General features: G+C 35.9%; 1 protein-coding gene across 2 annotated transcripts in view; it reads left to right on the top strand.

The window, feature by feature from the left end:
* Positions 1 to 21,131, top strand: part of EEA1 (early endosome antigen 1) — a 51,816-nt gene that overhangs the window by 24,764 nt on the left and 5,921 nt on the right. Inside the window, exons 15-28 of one of the 2 annotated variants that reach the window (XM_081330408.1) lie at positions 1,553 to 1,753; positions 3,097 to 3,210; positions 4,163 to 4,318; positions 7,210 to 7,313; positions 7,770 to 8,100; positions 9,450 to 9,551; positions 10,429 to 10,623; positions 11,270 to 11,452; positions 14,660 to 14,845; positions 15,968 to 16,099; positions 17,076 to 17,261; positions 18,021 to 18,259; positions 19,339 to 19,459; positions 19,754 to 19,852. In XM_081330408.1, the coding sequence (XP_081186534.1) occupies positions 1,553 to 1,753; positions 3,097 to 3,210; positions 4,163 to 4,318; positions 7,210 to 7,313; positions 7,770 to 8,100; positions 9,450 to 9,551; positions 10,429 to 10,623; positions 11,270 to 11,452; positions 14,660 to 14,845; positions 15,968 to 16,099; positions 17,076 to 17,261; positions 18,021 to 18,259; positions 19,339 to 19,459; positions 19,754 to 19,852 (2,349 nt within the window). Of the gene's footprint in view, positions 1 to 1,552; positions 1,754 to 3,096; positions 3,211 to 4,162; positions 4,319 to 7,173; positions 7,314 to 7,769; positions 8,101 to 9,449; positions 9,552 to 10,428; positions 10,624 to 11,269; positions 11,453 to 14,659; positions 14,846 to 15,967; positions 16,100 to 17,075; positions 17,262 to 18,020; positions 18,260 to 19,338; positions 19,460 to 19,753; positions 19,853 to 21,131 lie in introns of both variants that reach the window. The other variant, XM_081330407.1, reaches the window with a different exon arrangement.

The following is a 21,131-nucleotide window of genomic DNA, read 5'->3' as shown; positions in this document are numbered from 1 at the left end:
ATTGACTTTACTTGTCAGAAGGTGCAAAAGAGCAGGGCTTTTCAACCTTTTCACCCATTGTACCACTTTTAGGATATGGCAACATCTGAGTACCGCCTAGCAAGGTGTCAAAAACTTGATGACCGAAAAAAAGAGGAAAAAAGTGATGAAGTACTGGTAGTCCTCGACTTACAACAGTTCACTTAGTGACTGTTCAAAGTTACAGTGGCACTGAAAAAAGTGCCCTCCAAGCCACAGCCGAGCAAGACACCTGCCTGCCCGCCCGGCGGCACTCTTCCTCCTGTCCAAGGTTTTCATTGTTGTGAACATTTCTGTTGAGGATTGGCAGCGGGGATGGGGTGTGTGGGCGGTGTTTGGTTTTTATTCCCCCCATCTCCTGGGTGGTTGCAGCAGCTTTTGGTCACTTTACATGACCCTGGGACACTGTGACCATTATAAATATGAATCAGTTGCCAAGCATCTGAATGTAAATCACAAGACCCTGGAGATGCTGCAACATTCCACCTGATCGGCGCTTCTTCTGGGCTCAGAAGTGCCAGGATCAGCACCGAGCTCCAGCTGGATCCTGGCGCTGATCCTGGCGCTTCTGCTGAGTCCTGACAGCCCCAAAGAAGCGCTGATCCTGGCGCTTCCGCTGAGCCCCGACAGCCCTGCAGCTCCAGCCATCTCTCACTCAGGCTTGTTCGGTGCTGCCACCGGTTCAGCTCATTCCCCTCCCCCGCTACCACTTTTCTAGGATGGTCGTGTACCAGGTGCCAATGTACCACAGGTGGTACCCGTACCACTGGTTGAAAAGCCCTGCAAAAGAGGATCACAGGATTCCAGGACACTGCAACAGTCATAAATATGAACCAGTTGTTAAGCATCTGAATGTAAATCACATGACTATAGGAGATGCTACAGCAATCGTAAGTGAAAAATGGTGATATGTCACATTTTTCAGTGCCGTTGGAAATGAACTGTTGTAAATCGTGGACTATCTGTATTGCAATAGGGATTAACTACATTAAGGTTAGATGTGGGAGAATGAAGGATAAAAAGACAAAGTCTTAGAAGTGGAGAGTTTGTTAGGAATAAAACTCTTCTATGAGAATTTTTGGAAGGAAGCTAAAAATCCAAAGCTTGCTTTTCCCATTATTTTTCCTTCTAACAGACAGGGCCAATTTTGATTGATATCTCTGAAGGAAGGATTCAGAATTGCCATATGTAGTGAGTTGAGTTGTTGGGTCTGACTTCGTTCTACAATTTGTAGCAGGAAGTGATCTGAAAATATCTTTTAGAAGAGCTAGGTCTAGGTTGCTTTTCAAAAACACAGTGATGGAGGGGTCATTGTAACCTTTCAGGAATGCTGTTCAGGCATGAGACCAGCGACAGAAAGCCAGACTCTGTGGTCCCTCCAGATAATATTCCTTTGTTATGGACCCATGCAGAAACCACTTGAAGAAGAAACTGCCAAGGATACCCAGATCTTGAGACATAAAATTTCAGGACTGGTCCACAGCCAATTTTAATTTCAATATTTCATTGTTGTTTTCCTTTATTTTGCATATAGGTAACCCAGTTGGCAGAAAAATTGAAGAATCAATCAGAAAGCCATAAACAGGCCCTAGAAAATTTGCATGAGCAAGTGCAGGAACAGAAATCCCATTTAAGAGCCTCTCAAGATCATGTTCTTTCCTTGGAAACAACTGTCAGTGAGCTACATAATCAGCTAAGTGAAAGTAAAGAAAAAGTAATACAACTTGATTTGCAGGTGATTTAAGTTTATATTTTTACTCATGTAAAGTATAAGGGATAGGAATACTAATTTAATTTTAACAAACCCAGTAACACCTATCTATTAAGCTAAGTTCCAGAAAGTTTAAATCTGTAAGCATCGTATATACTGGTGCATTTGGATATTATGTCACTATTTTATTGTGATGAAACTACTCTTGAGTGAACCTTGGGCTTGCAGGTTTTCCCTTTGCCTCTATGGCACAGCTGTGAGAGGATTATTGAAATCTTTGCTTCCATAGATTTATAACTGATAGCTCGTTGTGATGGGGAATAAGCTATGGTAATGGTAAGTCTTGGTCTTGAATATCCCCTTCATTATGACTCTGCAGTTTTTTCATCTCAGTGAGGGTACTGAGTAGTATATTAAAGAAGTTAGTTTGTATTATAGTTTTAAAAGGTATACGTAGATATTAGGTTAGAAAGAAATGAGATGGTGTATTCCTGTGGTTTTCTGGAAGGCCACTAGACAAACATAGGAAAGCTTAAGCTTTGGACAGGTGTTCTCACAAAGTGTTGGGGATGAGGGGAAATGCCTGTGCATGTAACATCCCTGCAGGAAAGTGGATCTTTAGTGGGGGATCAGACCATTTTATTAATTGGGATAACTGATACCAAAATCACACGCTTCCCATCCTTTCTTGCCCATCCTTCTCCTGCCATCCATTGCGGGAGACAAGCGGAGAAGAGCGGCTCCTCTGCTACTGGTTCTTTGATCTTAGTCTTTGGTACCTTATAAATATGCCTTTGTAAATATCAATTTAACTCTGTTTGAAGTGAGCTTAGAATCAAAGATCTGGATAAAATTTTAAAGCAATTTAATGTACTATGACTAAACAGTAAAGTCAAGCATTTTGCAGTCTTTTGTTAAATTATTCGTAATTGGTGACACATTTTAGAATAGAAATGAATTGTGATTTTTCAATAATGTAGAACACTTAATTTTTCTGGTCGATTTTAGTTCAGTTGTATTGTTTGTATTTACAATCCAGTAAGTTTACCACAGCATTGTCTGTCAGTCTAACTCAGGGGTAGGCAACCTCAGCTCTTTTATGACTCGTGGACTTCAACTCCCAGAATTCCTGAGCCAGCATGGCTCAGCTTGGAAACCTCTCCCTTTCCCCTCAGCATGGCTGGCTCAGGAATTCTGGGAGTTGAAGTCCATGAGTCATAAAAGAGCCGAGGTTGCCTACCCCTGGTCTAACTTCTATCCATTGATAATGTTGTGGTACACTTAGTAATTGTTTACCCTAAGAATATCTGATGTTTTACAAGGTAACAACTATCAATATTAGAGAATATATTTTAATTCTATGTCAGGTTAAAGCAAAGACTGAATTGCTTCTGTCAGCAGAGGCAGCAAAAGCTGCTCAGAGAGCAGACCTTCAGAATCATTTGGACACTGCTCAGAATGCATTGCAAGACAAACAGCAGGTGAGAGAAATAGTGAAAACCTATATTATGGCTTCACAGTTAAGAAAGATTTATTTAAATCAATGTGAATCTTATGTGTCATCTAAAATATGTAACTTTGTGATGTTATTTTTATATTTATCTCAAATAGCCCAAGTGATACATTTAAAATATATAATTTCTAAATAAAATGTAAAATGTTGGGGAAAATGTTTTTGGGGAATGCCACTTGACTGTTGAAAGATGGTGTATAAATCTTTTTTTTTAACATAACCAAATGGTTCTTTTTGAGAATCAGCATGGTATCAAGATTAAGATTCTGGACTAGAAGACTGACATTCTAATCTTGTTGTAAATGTTGTGGTTAACTCCATTGATGCAGATTATTTATTTATTTATTTATTTTAGATAGCTGCCCATCTCATATATGTGATTGGGCAGTGTATAATAAAATAACCCAAGTAATCAATTATAAAGAATATAATACAATAATTAAAATGTTAAACAATTTAAAATGTTTAAAATACAGCAAATAAGAACCGGTGGGACTGCAACATAGACAAAAGGAAGTGAAAATGAAGCTAAAGGACATTAGAATTCAAGTAGACAAAGCACTTGCCACATAACACCTCAGATTTAACAACTGTTGATAAAAAATATCTACAAGATATTTGCTAAGGTGTGTGTGTGTGTGTGTGTGTGTGTATATATATATATATATATATATATATATATATATATATATATATATATATATATATATATATATATATATATATGTTAAGTATTTGTCAAGTCTTGACAATTTACATATATATATACACACACACATATATATTCAAATGACTTGACAAATATTTAACACACACACACACATATATATGTATATGTATATATATAGTGTTACTTTCATACTTAACCTAATGTCACTGTACTAGTCTAAAAATGATTTTTAAAAAATTGTTGCTAATAGGAACTAACAAAAGTCAGTACTCAGTTGGATCAAGTTGCTTCCAAGTTGCATGACAAAGGAGAATACTGTATACAGTTGGAATCCAGTCTTAAAGAGTACAGAGAAAAGCACCTTAATTTAGAGCAAAAAACAGAAGAGCTGGAAGGTCATCATAAGGTTTGTATTTATTTTTTTCTTTTAATTCATATTTCCAATTGTGGCTGGTGTCCATATGGAGAGGCGATGAGAAAGGTACAACAGCTGATGCAAAGCATAGTCATTATTAAGTATGAAATGAGTGGCTCAAACAGAAACTGATTTTACATAGAAGCAGATAGGAAAATCTTAAGGTCAAGTCAAGAAACGTCAAATCATGTTTAACTGTGGAAAGTGTGAAAGAGAAGCTAAAGATTTGTGTCTTTCTTATCCTTGCTATAACACAAAAGCACCAGTTATGTTTTTGGTCCATAGCAGCAATCTTTAGATCATTGATGTCACAGACAATTCTTTCTACCCTCTGCTGGTTCCTGTTTGTATCCTTTTTTTCATTTTGCATTGGAACTGTGACTAACATATTTTTTTAGAGTTATAAAAAATGTATGTTTCTCTGCCTAACTCTTTCCATATAAAAAATTCTGATCCTACATCTTCACCGAATGCCTAGATACGAACCTTGCACCATTGAGAGATTTTTACCTTTTTATTTCAACCATACCGTAGAAATAACAGAATTGCAAGAAAAAGAAATTAAGAGAAATAGCAGACCTAAGATTGTATAGGAGAAGAAAGATGACAAGTATTGGCAAAAAGAAGACTAGAAAAAAGACAATAATATATTTTAGTCATTGAGAAATAAAGATGCATTCAGTAAAAACAAAACAAAGTTAATCCATCAATGACTGCTGGCAACCATTAGTAGGTGAAACTTGTGCATAAGGAAGCAGAATTTTGCTACTTTTAGAAAGAGGTTTATCCTTGTTGATAGCAATAGAGTATTGTTATCAATGAACATTGTAGTGTTGAGGAAATATTTAATTATTATACTGTTCAAGCTAGTAAGAAACAAAGAAGGTGCAGCACTTGCGTACTCTCAGTTCTGTAGACATTCAGTTCATAAAGGACCAAATTTAAGGGCTAAGGCATGTGTTATGGGCTGGAAGCTCATAGAGTCTGGGGTAAATGGCATATTTGTGCCTGTTCTTTGCTTCCTTCTACACTGAGGTTGACTTGTTCATCAGGCAGACTGTTAACAAGAAGTCATATTTCTAATAGTCCACTGATCAACAAAAGACTGCATTTGTTTTTGTCTGCCTGGATAATCAAACTCAAAACAGCAGGAACAAAAAGGGAGAATATTTCCTTCTGATCCCTTTACCAAAGCAGTTTAAATTGTTTAAACTTTAAATTTTTAAATTTTAAAAAATTCCTAGTTCTAATGATAGGGAAAATGTGTGTAGTTTGTAACCATAGTAATAACTGCTACTACTGTTACTACCGTTACTGGGTGAGGAAAACTAGAAAATAAATTTGTATATTCAATCAGACATTGATCAACTTCATACTAAGAGAAGCTTTGTAATCAGGAAAAAAAAGTTTTTACAGACATTGAAGTTAATACATTAGAACAACAATTAAATAATGAGATTTGAAATTGCAAAAGAGTATCAGCAACCAGTTTGACAAAACATGTGAAATGCAAGAAAGACAAAGATTGCTTCATTTGAAATTTGTACATTTAAATGATGTTTGTGTGACGCAAACAAGCATGCATGCATACCCAATCTAAGCACAACTCCAAAATAGAGAATAACAATAAATAAATAAAAATAACAGTAGAGCTAAGTTATAAAATTAGAGTAGAAATGAAATAAAAAAATTAAAAGATATTAGTAATCTTCAAAAATTTAAATAAAAAGATCTAAAGATTAGGTGTGGGGCTAAAAAAATAGCCACTGGAGAAATACCCGCTGCAAATGAAATTAGTCTCAGAAAAAGGAAAATGATTACTGTTAGCACATTCAGTTTTGAGGTTCTTTGAAGGTTTACAGGAGATAAGCATACAACAATTGTGCTTGGCCTTGACCCTGAACATTGAGGACATTCTCCATTTGGATTTTTGTTTCAAATTCAAAGATCAAACTTGCTGAGGGTTAATGCTTGGCAAAATATGTTGTATCGTATTAATAAATTTAGAGTCAAAGCTATGTTTCTATAATTACAGTTAACTGGAGAAATTAGTTTCAGTGAACCTGTTGTAGTTTCTTCATGAACCAAAGGACTGATTGGTGAGATGATGTTTTTTTACTTAATAATTATATACAAGAGGGACGTGGTGGCTCAGTGGGTTAGGATCCTGAGCTTGTCGATCAGAAGGTCGGCAGTTTGGCGGTTCGAATCCCGAGTACCGCATAACAGAGTGAGCGCCTGTTACTCGTCCCAGCTTCTGCCAACCTAGCAGTTCGAAAGCACGTAACAATGCAAGTAGAAAAATAGGGACCACTACGGTGGGAAGGTAACAGCGTTCCGTGCGCCTTTGGCGTCCAGTCATGCCGGCCACATGACCATGGAGACGTCCTCGGACAAGCGCTGGCTCTTCGGCTTTGAAATGGAGATGAGCACCGGCCCCTAGAGTTGGAAACGGCTAGCATGCATGTGCGGGGGAACCTTTACCTTTACCTAATTATATACAAAGTGGTTTTCTTTGAAATACTGTGCAATCTGAGCAGTTGGTCATATTTTGCAGTGATTGTCAACTGGTGTTGCTTTTGACATAGGCTATAACTAAGTTTTTACCCAGAAGAGATGATCTGTCTGAAAATTTAGAGGAGGATAGGATAAGAAAGGTTGGAATTCCTATTGTTTTAGACTCTACAGAGGCCGGTTTGACCCATGCAGAATGAAATATTTTGACAGTCCATATTCATATTTGTTGAGAGAAGGTAACTAAAGCTAAAGTGGGTTAAAGTAATCTCCTTTCTGTTATCATTAACATTTTGTTGTAATTCTTTGCTTTCTAAAAATTATCATTACAGAAACTTGAAACTGATCTTTTTGACGTTTTGGGACAGAAAGAAAAGGCTCTTCAAGAACTAGAGCTGCAAAGAAAACAGTGCACGGAGTTGAGCCTCAAAGCTGCAGAACTGAGTAAACAATTAGAGGAAGAGAGAGAAATGTATGTTAAATTATCTGAATGTGCCACATTTAGCTGTATTATCTACATTTTAAAACTTGTCAGAGTTTCTAATTTTCTAGCATCTTTTTTTCTTTTGTACTCTGTTGCCTTACTGGAGTTGAAATTAACTTTTTGCTTAAATCTGTGTGGAATTATACATGTTTGGCTATATCCCTATTTTAAATAAATAAAATGTTTTTTGCATTGTTAGTATGTAATAATTAATTTTTAATTTTACTACATTTTTCGGCTGCTCATCTCCCCTACAGGGTGACTGGGTGACTTCAGTAATAATATTCAGTGTTCAGTAATAATACTGAAATAGTGGCATTAATTTTACAGCGCAAAGTATAGGAAGTTTGTTGAATAATTGAAACGTGTTATATAAAAGTTAATGCTCAATCATGTAATCTTGCACTTGAAATAATTTCATTTTTATATGTTGTGTTTATATAGGATATCTGGAGCCAAATTAGATTTACAGAAAAAAAATGATACATTAGAAGAAGTAAGTCAACAAAGATTAAAGCAAGAAGAAGAAAATGAAAAACTGAAGTTAGAAATTGAGAAATTAAATCAAGATAAATTGAAGTATCATAGGGAATTAGATGGCAAGTTGCAAACATTAATGGATGAGCTGAAGAAAATGAAGCTCGAAAAAGATACTCTGTTAAAAGAATTTGAAATCCTCAAAAGTAAACTGTCAAACAGCAACGAATCTTTGGAAGAAGCAAAGAATGCATTGGAGAAAGAGAAAGAGAGAGGAAAGGCAGCCGTGGCAGAAATTGTGAGTCCTGAATTTTAAATAAAAGTATTTTCTATGTAACGGATATACATATGCAATTTGCAGGCTACCTGTGAAAATTCAAAGCAATATGTTAGTGGTGATGGCAGTGACTGGAAAATATTGAAAAAATACTTACTTGACCATTTTGCTTATTATAGATGTATCTTGGTGCCTAAACATGTAGCCTGTTTTGAAAAGAAAATGTTATTATTGCTTAACAGCGTGGTAAAACATCATGTTCTTTAAACATAATAACTTTTGCTTCACTGTCTTATAGGTTTTGCTTTTAAAAACATACTGATTAGATTTTGTATGAATTAGATCTATTTGGTTTCAAATGTGCTGTGAGTTCTTTAAAGTACCGTATTTTTTGGACCATAAGATGCACTTTTCCCCTCCCAAAAGTGGGTGGAAAAACGAGGTGCGTCTTATGGTCCAAAGGTAAGCGAAAACACTTGTCTCCCGTTCAGTCAACGCAGTCCATCAGCTCCATTGGAGAGACATGATTGAATGAAGACGTGGAATTCTCCGCCCCGCCCCTGTGATTGGTTGGCAGGGGAGGAAATACGGACGTGCCTGCCATGCCTTCTGACTGCCTCCCCCTCCCTGCGCGCGCATAGGCAAAGCCGTGAGGAGTTGTCCCTGCAGGTTTCTCTGCGAACTTTATTGGAAGTGATTTCCCATTTGCAAGATAATACTGCTAATTGTTTGAAATTGCTTCGGCATCTTAGAAAACCTATTCAGGGAAAAGAAACTACCGGTACCTACCTTTCTTTCTTTTTTTCTCTCTTTCTTCCTCCCTCCCTCCCTCCTTTCTTTCTTCCTTCCTTCTCTTCCTTCCTTCCCTCTTTCTTCCTTCCTTCTCCCTTCCTTCCTTCCTTCTTTCTTTCTCTCTCTCTCTCTCTTCCTTGCTCCTTCCATCCTCCCTCCTTTCTTTCTTCCTTCCTTCTTTCTTCCTTCCTTCCTTCCTTCCTTCTTTCTCTCCTTTCTTTCTTTCTTTCTTTCTTTCTTTCTTTCTTTCTTTCTTTCTTTCTTTCTTTCTTTCTTTCTTTCTTTTTCTCTATCACTCTTTCTTCCTTCCTCCCTCCATCCCTCCCTCCTTCCTTCCTTCCTTCCTTCTCTCTCTCTCTTTCTCCCCTCCTTCCTTCCTAGTATACCGGTACTATTTGGTTCAGAATATTTTTTTTCTTGTTTTCCTGCTCTAAAAACTGGGTGCGTCTTATGGTCAGGTGCGTCTTATGGTCCGAAAAATACGGTAATTGAAAGTATGTTAGGATTCATTAATAATATTTGTAATGTATTTTAGTAATTTAACAGAAAATTCTTATTAAATATTTTTTTTTATACAGGAAAAATCTTGTCAAGAAGCTAAACATCAACTTCAATTACAGTCGGAATCGATAGCTAAAGAACAGAATGAACTGAAAAACTTACTGGAAAAACAAGATGGGGTAATGTTAATTGTTTACCATAAGCATGACTCCTATGGCATTCAGATACAGGTAGTCCTTGACTTATGACCACAGTTGACCCCAAAATTTCTGTTGCTAAGTGAGACATTTGTTAAATGAGTTTTGCCCCATTTTACAACCTTTGTAGCCACAGTTGTTAAGTGAATCATAATAGTTGTTAAGTTAGTAAGACAGTTATTAAGTGAATCTGGCTTCCCCATTAACTTTGCATGTCAGAAGGTTGCAAAAGGTGATCACATGACTTTGGGACACTGTAACTGTCCTAAATTTGAACCAGTTGTCCTGCATCTGAATTTTGATCACGTGACCGTGGGGATGCTGCAAGGGCTGTAAGTGTGAAAAATGGTCACAAGTCACTTTTTCATAAGTCATTTCGAACGGTCACTACATGAACTGTTGTAGGTGAAGGACTACCTGTAGTGGTTGCTAGACTTAGAACTTTGTGGAAAGGAAGAATTAATTTCCTCTTAACTCTATACAGATTTTTCTCAAATTATGAATTATTGCTGTACAATTAAATTATTTAATTTAATTTAATTTAATTTATTAATATTTCTATACCGCCCTTCTCCCGAAGGACTCAGGGCGGTGTACAGGGCAAGAGTAAAATACAAAATACAATTTAGTATGCGTATATGAAATATGTGGAGTTTCATTGAAAAATATGTACTTAGTATTAAGAAAAATAAAGTAGTAACATGAGAAAAAAAGAGATTTTCTATCAAAGGATAATATTTTTATTTATTTATTATTTATTTATTATATTTTATTATTATATATAATATTATATATAAAATAAATATAATATTGCCATAATAGCAATGGTATTGAAGTAATACTACATTTCGATATTTAGATATCCAAACAGCTAGCAGCAGAGCTTGATTTGGCACGTGTACAAGTCCTGCAGCTTCAGGGTTTTCTCAAGGACAAAGAAAAAAATGAACAGCAGCTCCAATTGAAGGTAAAAGAACTGAAGGAATCTTTTGACCAGAAGAAAAAACAAAATGAGATACAACAAGCTGAATTAAAAACTGCCCTATTAGAAAAGGTAAATTCATATAATCTTTCAGTAACGTTATGTTATATGCTTTTATATATGCTGTTATATAACATTATGTTGTTATGTCTGATGTAAGATATTTTGTTGCTTCATAATAATAACAATTTTTGGTTGATGCTGTGGCATCATATCAACAGCATGATCTGTGGAGGCATTGCTTTCTTCATGTATCATTATAGGCATATGGAATAATTCTCCTAAGGGAGGTCTATGAACATTTTTACTGTGTTGTTATAGTCGGAAAATAATTTGGTGCTCAGTGGCAAATATGAGTTTAAATGAAATACTAGTAAATTATGGAAATGTAAGCATTCTTTAGGCCAATTTTTTTATTATTACTTATTATTTATTATCGTTGGAATGATAAAATAAATTTTGATTTTTTTCTTCAATAATTGAATACAACTAGTAAAATGTTCATTCTAGTTTGCATATAAAAGCAATATTTAGCTTTCTAGCATGTAAAGTTTGTGTCTGCTTTTGTTCACCCATAGATTCATTAGATTATTGAATTTGGTCAGGGCTTCCCAAACTTTTGAATGCAATGGTATTTATATATGACCTTGTTATCTGTTTTCTCAATTACCTTGCTGTGCATAAGAGAAATAATATATCTTGTCCATGTATGTATTAGGCAGAACTGGAAAATAAATTGCAGCAGCAAATAACATTATCAGAACAAGTCCTTGGTACACAGAAGGAAAAAATAATAGAACTGCAGAAATCCCATAAAAAAGCTCAAGAAAACATGGAAAAACTTCAACTAGATATTTATGGTAAAGAATCTGAAATCTTGGCTATACGGCAAGATCTTAAGGTATATGACTTTGTTTTGAGACTGCACACGTTTCTCTCAGTATATGCTTTGTGTGAGTTAAAGGATTCTTTTGCTTAGGATTTGAACAGTTGAAGCTAACAACATATTTCAAAAAAGAATCCTTGTACTTCATTTTTTTTCCTACTCAACTGTATGTAGGCCATTTTATTTTTCCTTCTCCCACGTTTTCTATTTTTTTTCCCTGTAATCAAAATATTCAGTCCTTATTAAAATATGTTAGCTTCAGAATGGGACAACTCACCTCAGCCAACTTGCTATGGCCAACTTTCCATGGTCAACTCTCCACAACCACTTATAGCCATGCTTACCTAGAAAACGTAGTACATGGGAGAATATAACTTTAAAATAAGCAGGCTGAAATGTATCTTGGAATGATACTATATGACTATATGAAGTCTTTAAAAATATTTTTGAAAATGAAGGCTAGTGATAGTTTATGAGGCATTAATTGATCCAACACATGAACACACTTAGGTGGTTTTGGTTCAAACACAAACATGTATACCTACCCACAGCCAAAATTATATTGTGGTGAAGTACCTGTTGAATTGAAGCAGTATTGGTGAATGGCACCATCTACTAGAAAATAGCTGCAAGTAATAATTTTGATATATGCTTTTCCATTACTTTTCTAGTAAAGTTGTAAAACAGTTAAGATTATTGAAGAAAGCTTGGAATTTGGAGTATAAGACAATATACATTTAATTATTAAAGGAACTAATTAAAAAGTCCAGCAAGTAGCAGTAGGGTGCCATTCATTTTTGGCTTCTTTCTTCCATATACTATGTATAAAGTATCTGGATTAGTACTGTGTTTCCCACCCTGAAAATAAGTCCTAGCCTGATTTTTTGGGGGTAAGTCGTATCCCAAAAATAAGCCCAGGGGGGAAGGCATGGCCAGCACAAGTGGCGAGTGTGCAGAGGCCGCAGCCGGCCCCTTGGAGCAGCACAACAGGTAACTCCAGCATGGAGGCAGAGGCAGTGGGGGGGGAGGCAAGTGATCTGGACGCATCACACGCTTTTCATCCAGAGGGAGATGGAACCTTTGTCTGCTTGCAAAGGGGACAGTTGGAAACGGAGCGAATGTGGTTGGAAATGGAGTGAATGCATCCATTTCCAAACGCCCCATTTGCAAGCAGCCAAACACTTTTCACCCGGATAGAGAAATGGAGACTGGAAGCTTTGTCTGCTTGCAAATGTGATGGTTGGAAATGGAATGAATGCCTCGGTTTCCAACCACTCCATTTGCAAGCGGACGAAGCTTCGTGTCTCCCTCTGGGAGAAAAGTGTTTGGGTGCCTATGGGGTGCTTGGGGCAGCTCCAGCCCCTCCCCACCTGCCTTGCCTCACAGCAGCATGGTGCAGCGGGCTACACTGCCTGCTGTGAGCGGGCACAGAAGTGGGCCAGCAGCCACACATTCCTGCTAGATGGGGCTGTCAGTGCTAATGCCGGGAGGTGAGGCAGCTGTCAGGAAAAAAAATAAGATATACCCTGAAAGTAAGATCTAATCCCTGAGTTACAAGCATTCCCTTAGCGAACGTTCAAAGTTACATGATAAGCGACCCTATGGTTTACGAAAAAGTCCCTTAATTACAAATGTTGCCGCACCACGGCAGTCGTTCAGCCTTATGAACGACCGCAGTGGCACTGCAACATTCACCCTGGCTATTCCCTCCTTCCCCCTGGTCTCCCTAGGCACTAGGCCTTGGATCCTTCGCTTTCTTGGCTGCTCCAGGCCTTTGGTGCATTTGCAGAGAATGGAGGCCTAAAGTAAAGGAAGATCACACGAAATCTCACGTTACTGATCTCGTGTGATCTCATGGTAGTTTTTGGCCTCTGTTCTCTGCAACAGAGAAGGGAACTGAAGCCGGGGGAGGCTTCTGCATGCCTCCGGAGGCCCGATCCGGGCATTGGGGGACTTTTCTGGGTTGTTGCCACCTGGGAAGGAGGCTGGGGGAGGCTTCTGCAGACCTTCGGAGGCCCAATCCAGATGTCGGAGCCCTTTTTTCAGTTGCTGCTGCCTGGAAAGGTGGCCGGAGACACTTCTGTACAATCAGTACTTTATTTTATAGATAAGGAGACTTTAAGTATATGAAAACCTTGATTTGTTGTGGATTTAAAAATAAATTCTGGTAGGTTTTTCTAGGAAGCACTTAGTTTAAAACAATATTTCTGCTACAGTGTTCCTTGCATTGTGATACTGGTTAATTGTGCATAAATTGGAGCAATAATGAATTCCAAGAATAGGTTTCTCCTGCAATTTCCTTGATTATTTATTCTTTTGTTAAACTGTTGTTTGTTACTGAAATAAGGACCTGGTAGAAATTAAATTGTTGGAGCAAAGAGTATAATGTCTTCTGATCCTATTGACATATTTTTTCTTATCTCAGTTATAAACTCTCATCCTGCATCAGTTTACCTATCACTCCTTTACTGTCTAAAATATGGGTATCCAATCCTTTGGCTTACCTGGGCTTCATCGAGTGAAGAGGAATTGTCTTGGGCTGCATATAAAATATATAATATAATTAATGTATATAAATCACATAATAATGTTAAAAGTTTATGATTTTGTGAGGCCAGATCACTAGCTTTCCAAAGCTTCATGTGGCCCATAGGCCATGATTGGAAGTATGTTGGGAAAATATACTTTCTGTTTGATGTGCGTGGCGGATTAATAAAAGAATAAATAATTCATTGTGTAACCTATAGCTCAGTTTCACCGATCAGAATGATAAAGAATTGGACTGAGAAGTTTGTGGCCCAAAGTCACCCTGATGGTTTTTCATATCTAAGTTGAGACTAGAACTTACAGTTTCTTGGTTTCTGGGCTGACACCTTAATCACTACATCAGACTAGCTTCATTTTCAAGAATTTCATTGTATTTTACTGGTGACAGGTGATCTAGGAACCTGTGACTGCAGGGAGGGTTTTCAAAAGTCTCAAGTGATTAAATGAAAAAAAAAACCCCATTAATGCAGCATTTTTTTTTTCATCCATTGCTTGTAGTTGTATTTTTGTGGATCTTTTTTGTGAGATGAAGTGACATATTCTTCTGATATTTTGCTAGCAAACATTCACTATAATTCATATAGATGATTCATTCATCTTTCATCTAAAAAACATTGTCAGTTGTAACTCATGAAGTAGCTCTGGAGTGTTAGTGATTCTTTGCTTTCTATTTAGAGCACAGAAGAGAAGCTAGCTTTGGCTCAAGAAGAATTGATTTCTAATAGAAATCAAATTAGTAATCATAATCAGTTGATCAAAGAACTTAAGGCTATAAGATCTACACTGGAACAGGATGGGTCCAAAAAAGAACAGCAACTGAAAGAACAAGAGAAGTTGTTACAGGAAATACAGAAAGATAAGGTAATGTATTTTTGAACTATATATTATATAGTGTGAATAGAATAGTATATATCTACAGTATAAGTAGAAAAATTACCTTTCCTTTGGTTGTTGAAGTTTGAAGGAGAGGTCATGTTACAATACTAATTGTAATATATTAATGTAATGTAGAGTACTCAAGTATTAATAGTATCTTGAAAGATGATTTTCTTGGCTATTAAGAATAGAATACTTTATTGGCCAAGTGTGATTAAACGCACAAGGAATTTGTCTCAGGTGCATAAGCTCTCAATGTATGTGCAAAATAACAAAATAATAATCATAATATCAAAGTAATAATCATAAAGATGATACCAATAAGGGAAGGTAACGGAACAAATGAGAAGTATAAAAGTAATACAGCCATACTGCATGGGTAAATATACTTAGCATCAATTCAGCAAGTGTTTCTTTAGCCCCCAGGCCCCAATTAATTGCATAATTCTATTTTTCTTTGAATCAAGAGATTTAGTTCTCTAGTCTCAAAGCAACAAATAGTAAATAGTATCTTTGAAATTCAATAAATTATACAACATAAATAGCTAGGTTTATCCATAGTACATAAAATAAATTTACCTCTTGGAAGAGGAAGTATAGAATCTTCATTAAAAGAGTAAATTAAGAGATAACATTGGGATTAGTGGAAAATATAAATTCATTGATTTTATTTGAATGAATGCTGTTCATTGAAAGTAGTAGCTCCTTTTTGAGTAAATATGCATATTTATTAAGGACATGGTGGCCCAGTGGGTTAGGATGCTGAGCTTGTCAATCAGAAGGTCGGCAGTTTGGCAGGTTGAATCCAGAGTGCCGCGTAACAGAGTGAGCGCCTGTTACTCATCCCAGCTTCTGCCAACCTAGCAGTTTGAAAGCACGTAAAAATGCAAGTAGAAAAATAGGGACCACTACGATGGGAAGGTAACAGCGTCTAGTCATGCCGGCCACATGACCATGGAGACGTCCTCGGACAAGTGCTGGCTCTTCGGCTTTGAAACGGAGATGAGCACCGGCCCCTAGAGTTGGAAACGACTAGCAAGCATGTGCGGGGGAACCTTTACCTTTACCTTTATTAAGGAAGTATATACTTGTTGACTTTTTCCGAAGGATTTAAAAGAAAAAGATTTGTTTAATGAAAAGTCGAAAACCTCGGAGCTCTATAACATCAATTGCAAACAGGAAGAAGAAAATGTGAAACTGAGGGATGAAATTAGATTCTGCAAACAAGAGTTTGAGAAGGTACGTAAAGCCATATACATTCCAGGTTTATCAGGATTATATTGTATAAGGCTTTGGAAAATGTGCATTAACATTGTTCCAGAATTGTGCTGTAAGTCAGCTGATCTGCACTGAGGTGCAGCCTTGGTTTTGAGACGAGTTTTTTTAACCTCCAGTTTTGGTAGGTATTTTTTCAGCTCTGATGAATTCTTTCCTATCTAAGCTTTCAAATTTCTTAGTTGCTTGTTCATTTGTTTGTTTATGTAAAGCATTTATATAGGCTGCTCTACTCAAAACCATTTGACTATGAGTAGCATAATAAACAAGTAAAAAGATAAAAACAAAATAAGCATTACCAACTGAAAGTAAATATTAACAATTAATTGGCAGTTGGGAATGATGTTCATTACACTCTTCTAAACTGGACCTCCAATCATATTGACCACAAAACCTAAGTATGCTCATAGGTTTTCACTCCCTCTCTCAAGGGATGTTCAAGATTGGGGCCAACTGTTTGCCATGGGAAAGAGGGAAGAAGTCATTTCAGAAAAGGCACATTGCCTTGATCTCGAAAGGTGACATTATTTCAGGGAGAAAATACAACGGCATGCCCACCCTTGAAAAAGGCATTTCTGCCAGTAACTCAGTTCTGTGACATCTAGGGTGTTTTTGTGTCTGTGTGTGTGTGTGATAATGTGCCCCTTGGAAGACTGTAAGAAACCAGTGTGTCTCATAATCTAATGCTGACCACTCAGCATAACTTTATTTTTTAATTTATTTTCTAATTAATCTTCAAGGGTAGTATAGAGTGCATTGCAATATCCAACTGAGAGATAATAACTTCAAGCAAGGCCTCACAATCTAGGAATAGTTGCAATAAGTGCAAAGATGAAATTCTGAAAAGGGAAAGGCCTTATATTTTCAAGTATTGTTCATTTACATAATATAACTCATTCATATATTAGTTTAATTGAATTGTTTTTGGTTTTTTTAATAGGAGATAACAAATCAAAAAGAGGCCAAACAGCTGTTGATTAAACAGAAACTAGAATTACAGGAAAAGGTTGATAATTTTAGTACAGCTATGGAACAAGAGAAGAAAAACCAGGAAATCATGAACGATCAGTGGAAGAAGAAAGAAGGGGAACTGAAGAAGAAATGTGCTGAGATAGAAGCAAAACTGGTCAGTATTTTTTAGAAACGAATCCAGAGGTGTATCTCCATAATGAGTAAAGTGATTCATGAAATGATTTGCACAGTCAAAATGCTTAATTTTGATGATAAATGCAGAGATTCCAGTATTCCTTTTTCTTCTTACTTTTTATATTACAGCCTGTGAGTAAAAAGCAAAATTGCTTACAGAATATACTATTATGTTTTATTCACATTCATTTTAATCAAGCAATGTACAATCGGTACTTTATTTTATAGATAAGGAGATTTTGAAAACCTTGACATGTTGTGGGTTCAAAAATAAATTCTGGTAGGTTTTTCTAGGAAGCATTTGGTTTAATACAATATTTCTGCTACAGTGTTCATTGCATTGTGATACTGGTTAATTGTGCATGAATTTGAGCAATAATGAATTCCAAGAAATAACTAATATTCTCCTGCAATTTCCTTGATTACTTATTCTTTCCACAGTGTCCTGTGTTTTTTAAAAAAGCCTTGCTCTTCAGTTGGGAAACTCTGAAACATTGTTAGAGGAAAAGCAATAAAGTCAAGCTTTTTATCTTCAGCTAGCGAATATCTTTGTTGGATAAAATCCTTTCTGTTTGCCAATTGAGGTTCCAAGCCAGTATTTCCCCTATTAATTCATTTTTCTCCACAGAAAAAAAATTGAGGCTTTTCTTCAAAAATGTTACTTCCTTCCTAGAGTGATACCTGAACAGATATTTGAGATGTTGAAAAGAGGATTATTATATTGTTTCTCTTATTTTAGCAAGCTTTGATCAAGAAAAAAGATGAGCAGTGTAAAAGTCATGAAGAGGCTGAGTGTAAGCTCAATATGCAGATCACAGCACTGAATGAAAATCTAGGGACAGTGAAGAAAGAGTGGCAAAGCAGCCAAAGAAGGGTTAGTGAACTAGAAAAACAAATAGATGATCTGCGTGGAGAAATTGCAGTTCTGGAAGCCACTGTCCAAAACAATCAGGATGAGAGAAGAGTATTGCTGGAAAGGTAAATTGCTAAATAAGTTTTCAACTTGTTTATTTTAAATTAGGAAAGACATTTTTCCATTCTTTGTAATAAGTTGAACTTTGTGTAATTTGGGATAAATCATTTTTCCCACTTTTTTTAAAAAATACTATGGATTCCAATTAAGCTAAGCAAAATAGTAACGGCTAAATAACAGCTAAAATTCATAATCTTAGGGTGAGTTTGACGATTATGTGAAATTTAAAACTTTCTATATTGCATGTTATGACTTTTACTGTCAGTGTAATGTGATTTGTTACAACATTCTACTTGACTTTGAATAGCAAAATATCAACATGCTCTTTGAAAATCTTAATGGTCTCTCTTGTTAATCAAAATATGCATTGTTTTTGGCTTTTGGTTGGAGCCAAGTTGAAACAGTTTTCCATAGCATAGTGGTAATAAAAGGATATTATGAATATCAAGATTGATAGTACACAAATTGATGGTTTAAATTAACAGGCTACTAATATACTATAGTATTACTTCAACTTGCAAAATATTTAGACTAAAAAAGTTGTGGTGGCACAGTGGTTAAAATGCAGTATTGCAGGCTGATTCTGTCCACTGCCAGGAGTTCGATCCTGACTGGCTCAACATTGACTCAGCTTCCATTCTTCTGAGGTCAGTAAAATGAGGACCCAGATTGTTGGGGGCAATTTGACATTTGTAAACCACTCAGAAAGTGCTGTAAAGCACTATGGAGTGGTATATAAGTGCTATTGCTATTTCTTACTAATAGAAAGGATACTAAGTGATTTGTTTGTTTACTACATTCCACTTCTGCATTTGTTTCATTATAAAGAGAATAGATGATAGGTACCTGAGACTGTTGAAATATTTCATCTCTGTGGAAATTTCTTCATTCCTTGCTCAGTCAGCCATTTTTGTATAATAACAATTAACAAAAGGGACAGTGATCTAAGAACAGTTTTATGCTATTTATTTATTCATGATAATTATCAGGATGATCTTATTAGTCCCAGTTACAGTATATGAATATGTTTCCCTGTTCTTTGGTGTTTAAAAGATTATTCACTTATTTGCTATCTTCTTTACAGGTGCCTTAAAAGCGAAGGAGAAATTGAAAAGCTTCAAAGCAAACTCATGGATGCACGAAGAAAACTGGATGATACAACTGCAGCCATGCAGGAGCTAGGAAGAGAGAACCAGTCACTACAGGTATTTTATTTTATGCTGAACGACAGTAATTGGTAATTTAATATTAGTATTATTGTTCATATTACATAGATAAGTAAGTAAGTAACAAAAGTGAACAAGATATGCAATCTGGTTGGGTTGGCTTCTACTGGTCTAACAGTGAGTGGCCTTGGATTTAGAATACTTTGAGTATCTGGAGTGGCAGGGAGAGAGAGGGAATGATTTTATAGTTTCAATAGCCTTACTGAATTTTGATTACATAATTTTCATACAATTTGAAGTTTTGATTTAATCTATTTCTTAAATTTTGTATAGATCAAACATACACAAGCATTAAATAGGAAATGGGCTGAAGACAATGAAGTTCAGAATTGCATGGCTTGTGGAAAAGGTTTTTCTGTAACAATAAGAAGGGTATGTATGGGTATATATCATGAGGCTTATTTTCATAAAGTGAAATCACGTGTTAATAAGATTAATTTAAGAAATAATCTCATATATCTCTCTGATAGTGTGGGGTAAATTTATTCAAAATACTATATATATTTTCTTTTGGACACAGTGAGAAGTTTGTTAACAATGCCAATTTTCACTTGCTTTCAGTTAAACTTGATGACAACACCTGCTTAGCCTGGATAGTGACATATTTCTCTCTTGTTAATATCCACTGCATGTAGTCGAACTGGAAATAGATGATTGTGACCTTGGAAATCGGAACATTTTATTAAAATACAAACATTTTAAACATATTTCAGATATATTCTAACAAAATTAGCATAAGAATTTTTTCAGAAACTTTTCTACTTACAATGTTACATAGGAAAGATAATATTTCTTATTACTGTTGGGTTAAACTTTAAAAATAGGGTTGTTGCTTGGTTAATTTTGAATTATATCTGTTCACTGAAATACACATCAATATGTATGTATATAGATATTTTATGCAGCCCAGTATCATTCTAACTAAGAAATATATTGTTAGTAGAAAACCCGGAATTATATTGACTGTTATGTTTTAAATTCATCCCATGCAATACAGCCACTTCTCTTTTTGTAACTAATTAGGTTAGTGACCATTCTCAAATACAATGGTAATAAATGGTAATCATTTTCTGAGGAATGTGATCAAATTTTGCCTGATAGCAAAACGTTTGGAGTAAAACTGATTAAGGTCTGGTCAATTTCATGCAGTAATGGGAGGGTTCCAGTCAACTAATTAAGATTATAGAACTATCATTTATTGTTACTTTTTGGGGAATTGTTGCACTGCTGAATAAAAGCAGGTCAGGAAGAGATAGGTTGTTTAAGCAATTTCTTCATCATACAAGGGGGCAAAAAAGGCAGAGGAAGAATCTGAATGAGACAGCAGCAATCAGTGATCTTCACAGCAGCTCTTTTGCTCTCTCATGTGTTCCCTAAGCGACCATTTTGTTTAATAACCACGTCATTAGAGTGGAATATGGTCCCTGAATGAGGAGACGTGTACTTCTAAAAATAGTGTACTTGCGCAGTAGGCTCACTTTTACTTTCCTTGCAAACTATATTCAGTTTATTATTTATCCTAAACCATAGCTAATTATTGCATCAGAAATATCCATGTATGGTTTTATGTTAGATGTTAAGTCCTGGCTTGATGTGTTTTTTGAATATAGTCATTGAAGCTTAACAAAGCGTGGTTCGTGTCTTAGTTTAG

The sequence above is a fragment of the Vipera berus genome (assembly GCF_964194415.1).
Source record: "Vipera berus genome assembly, chromosome: 6".
NCBI classification, from domain to species: Eukaryota; Metazoa; Chordata; class Lepidosauria; order Squamata; family Viperidae; genus Vipera; species Vipera berus.
This window is presented reverse-complemented; position numbering and strand designations above follow the sequence as displayed.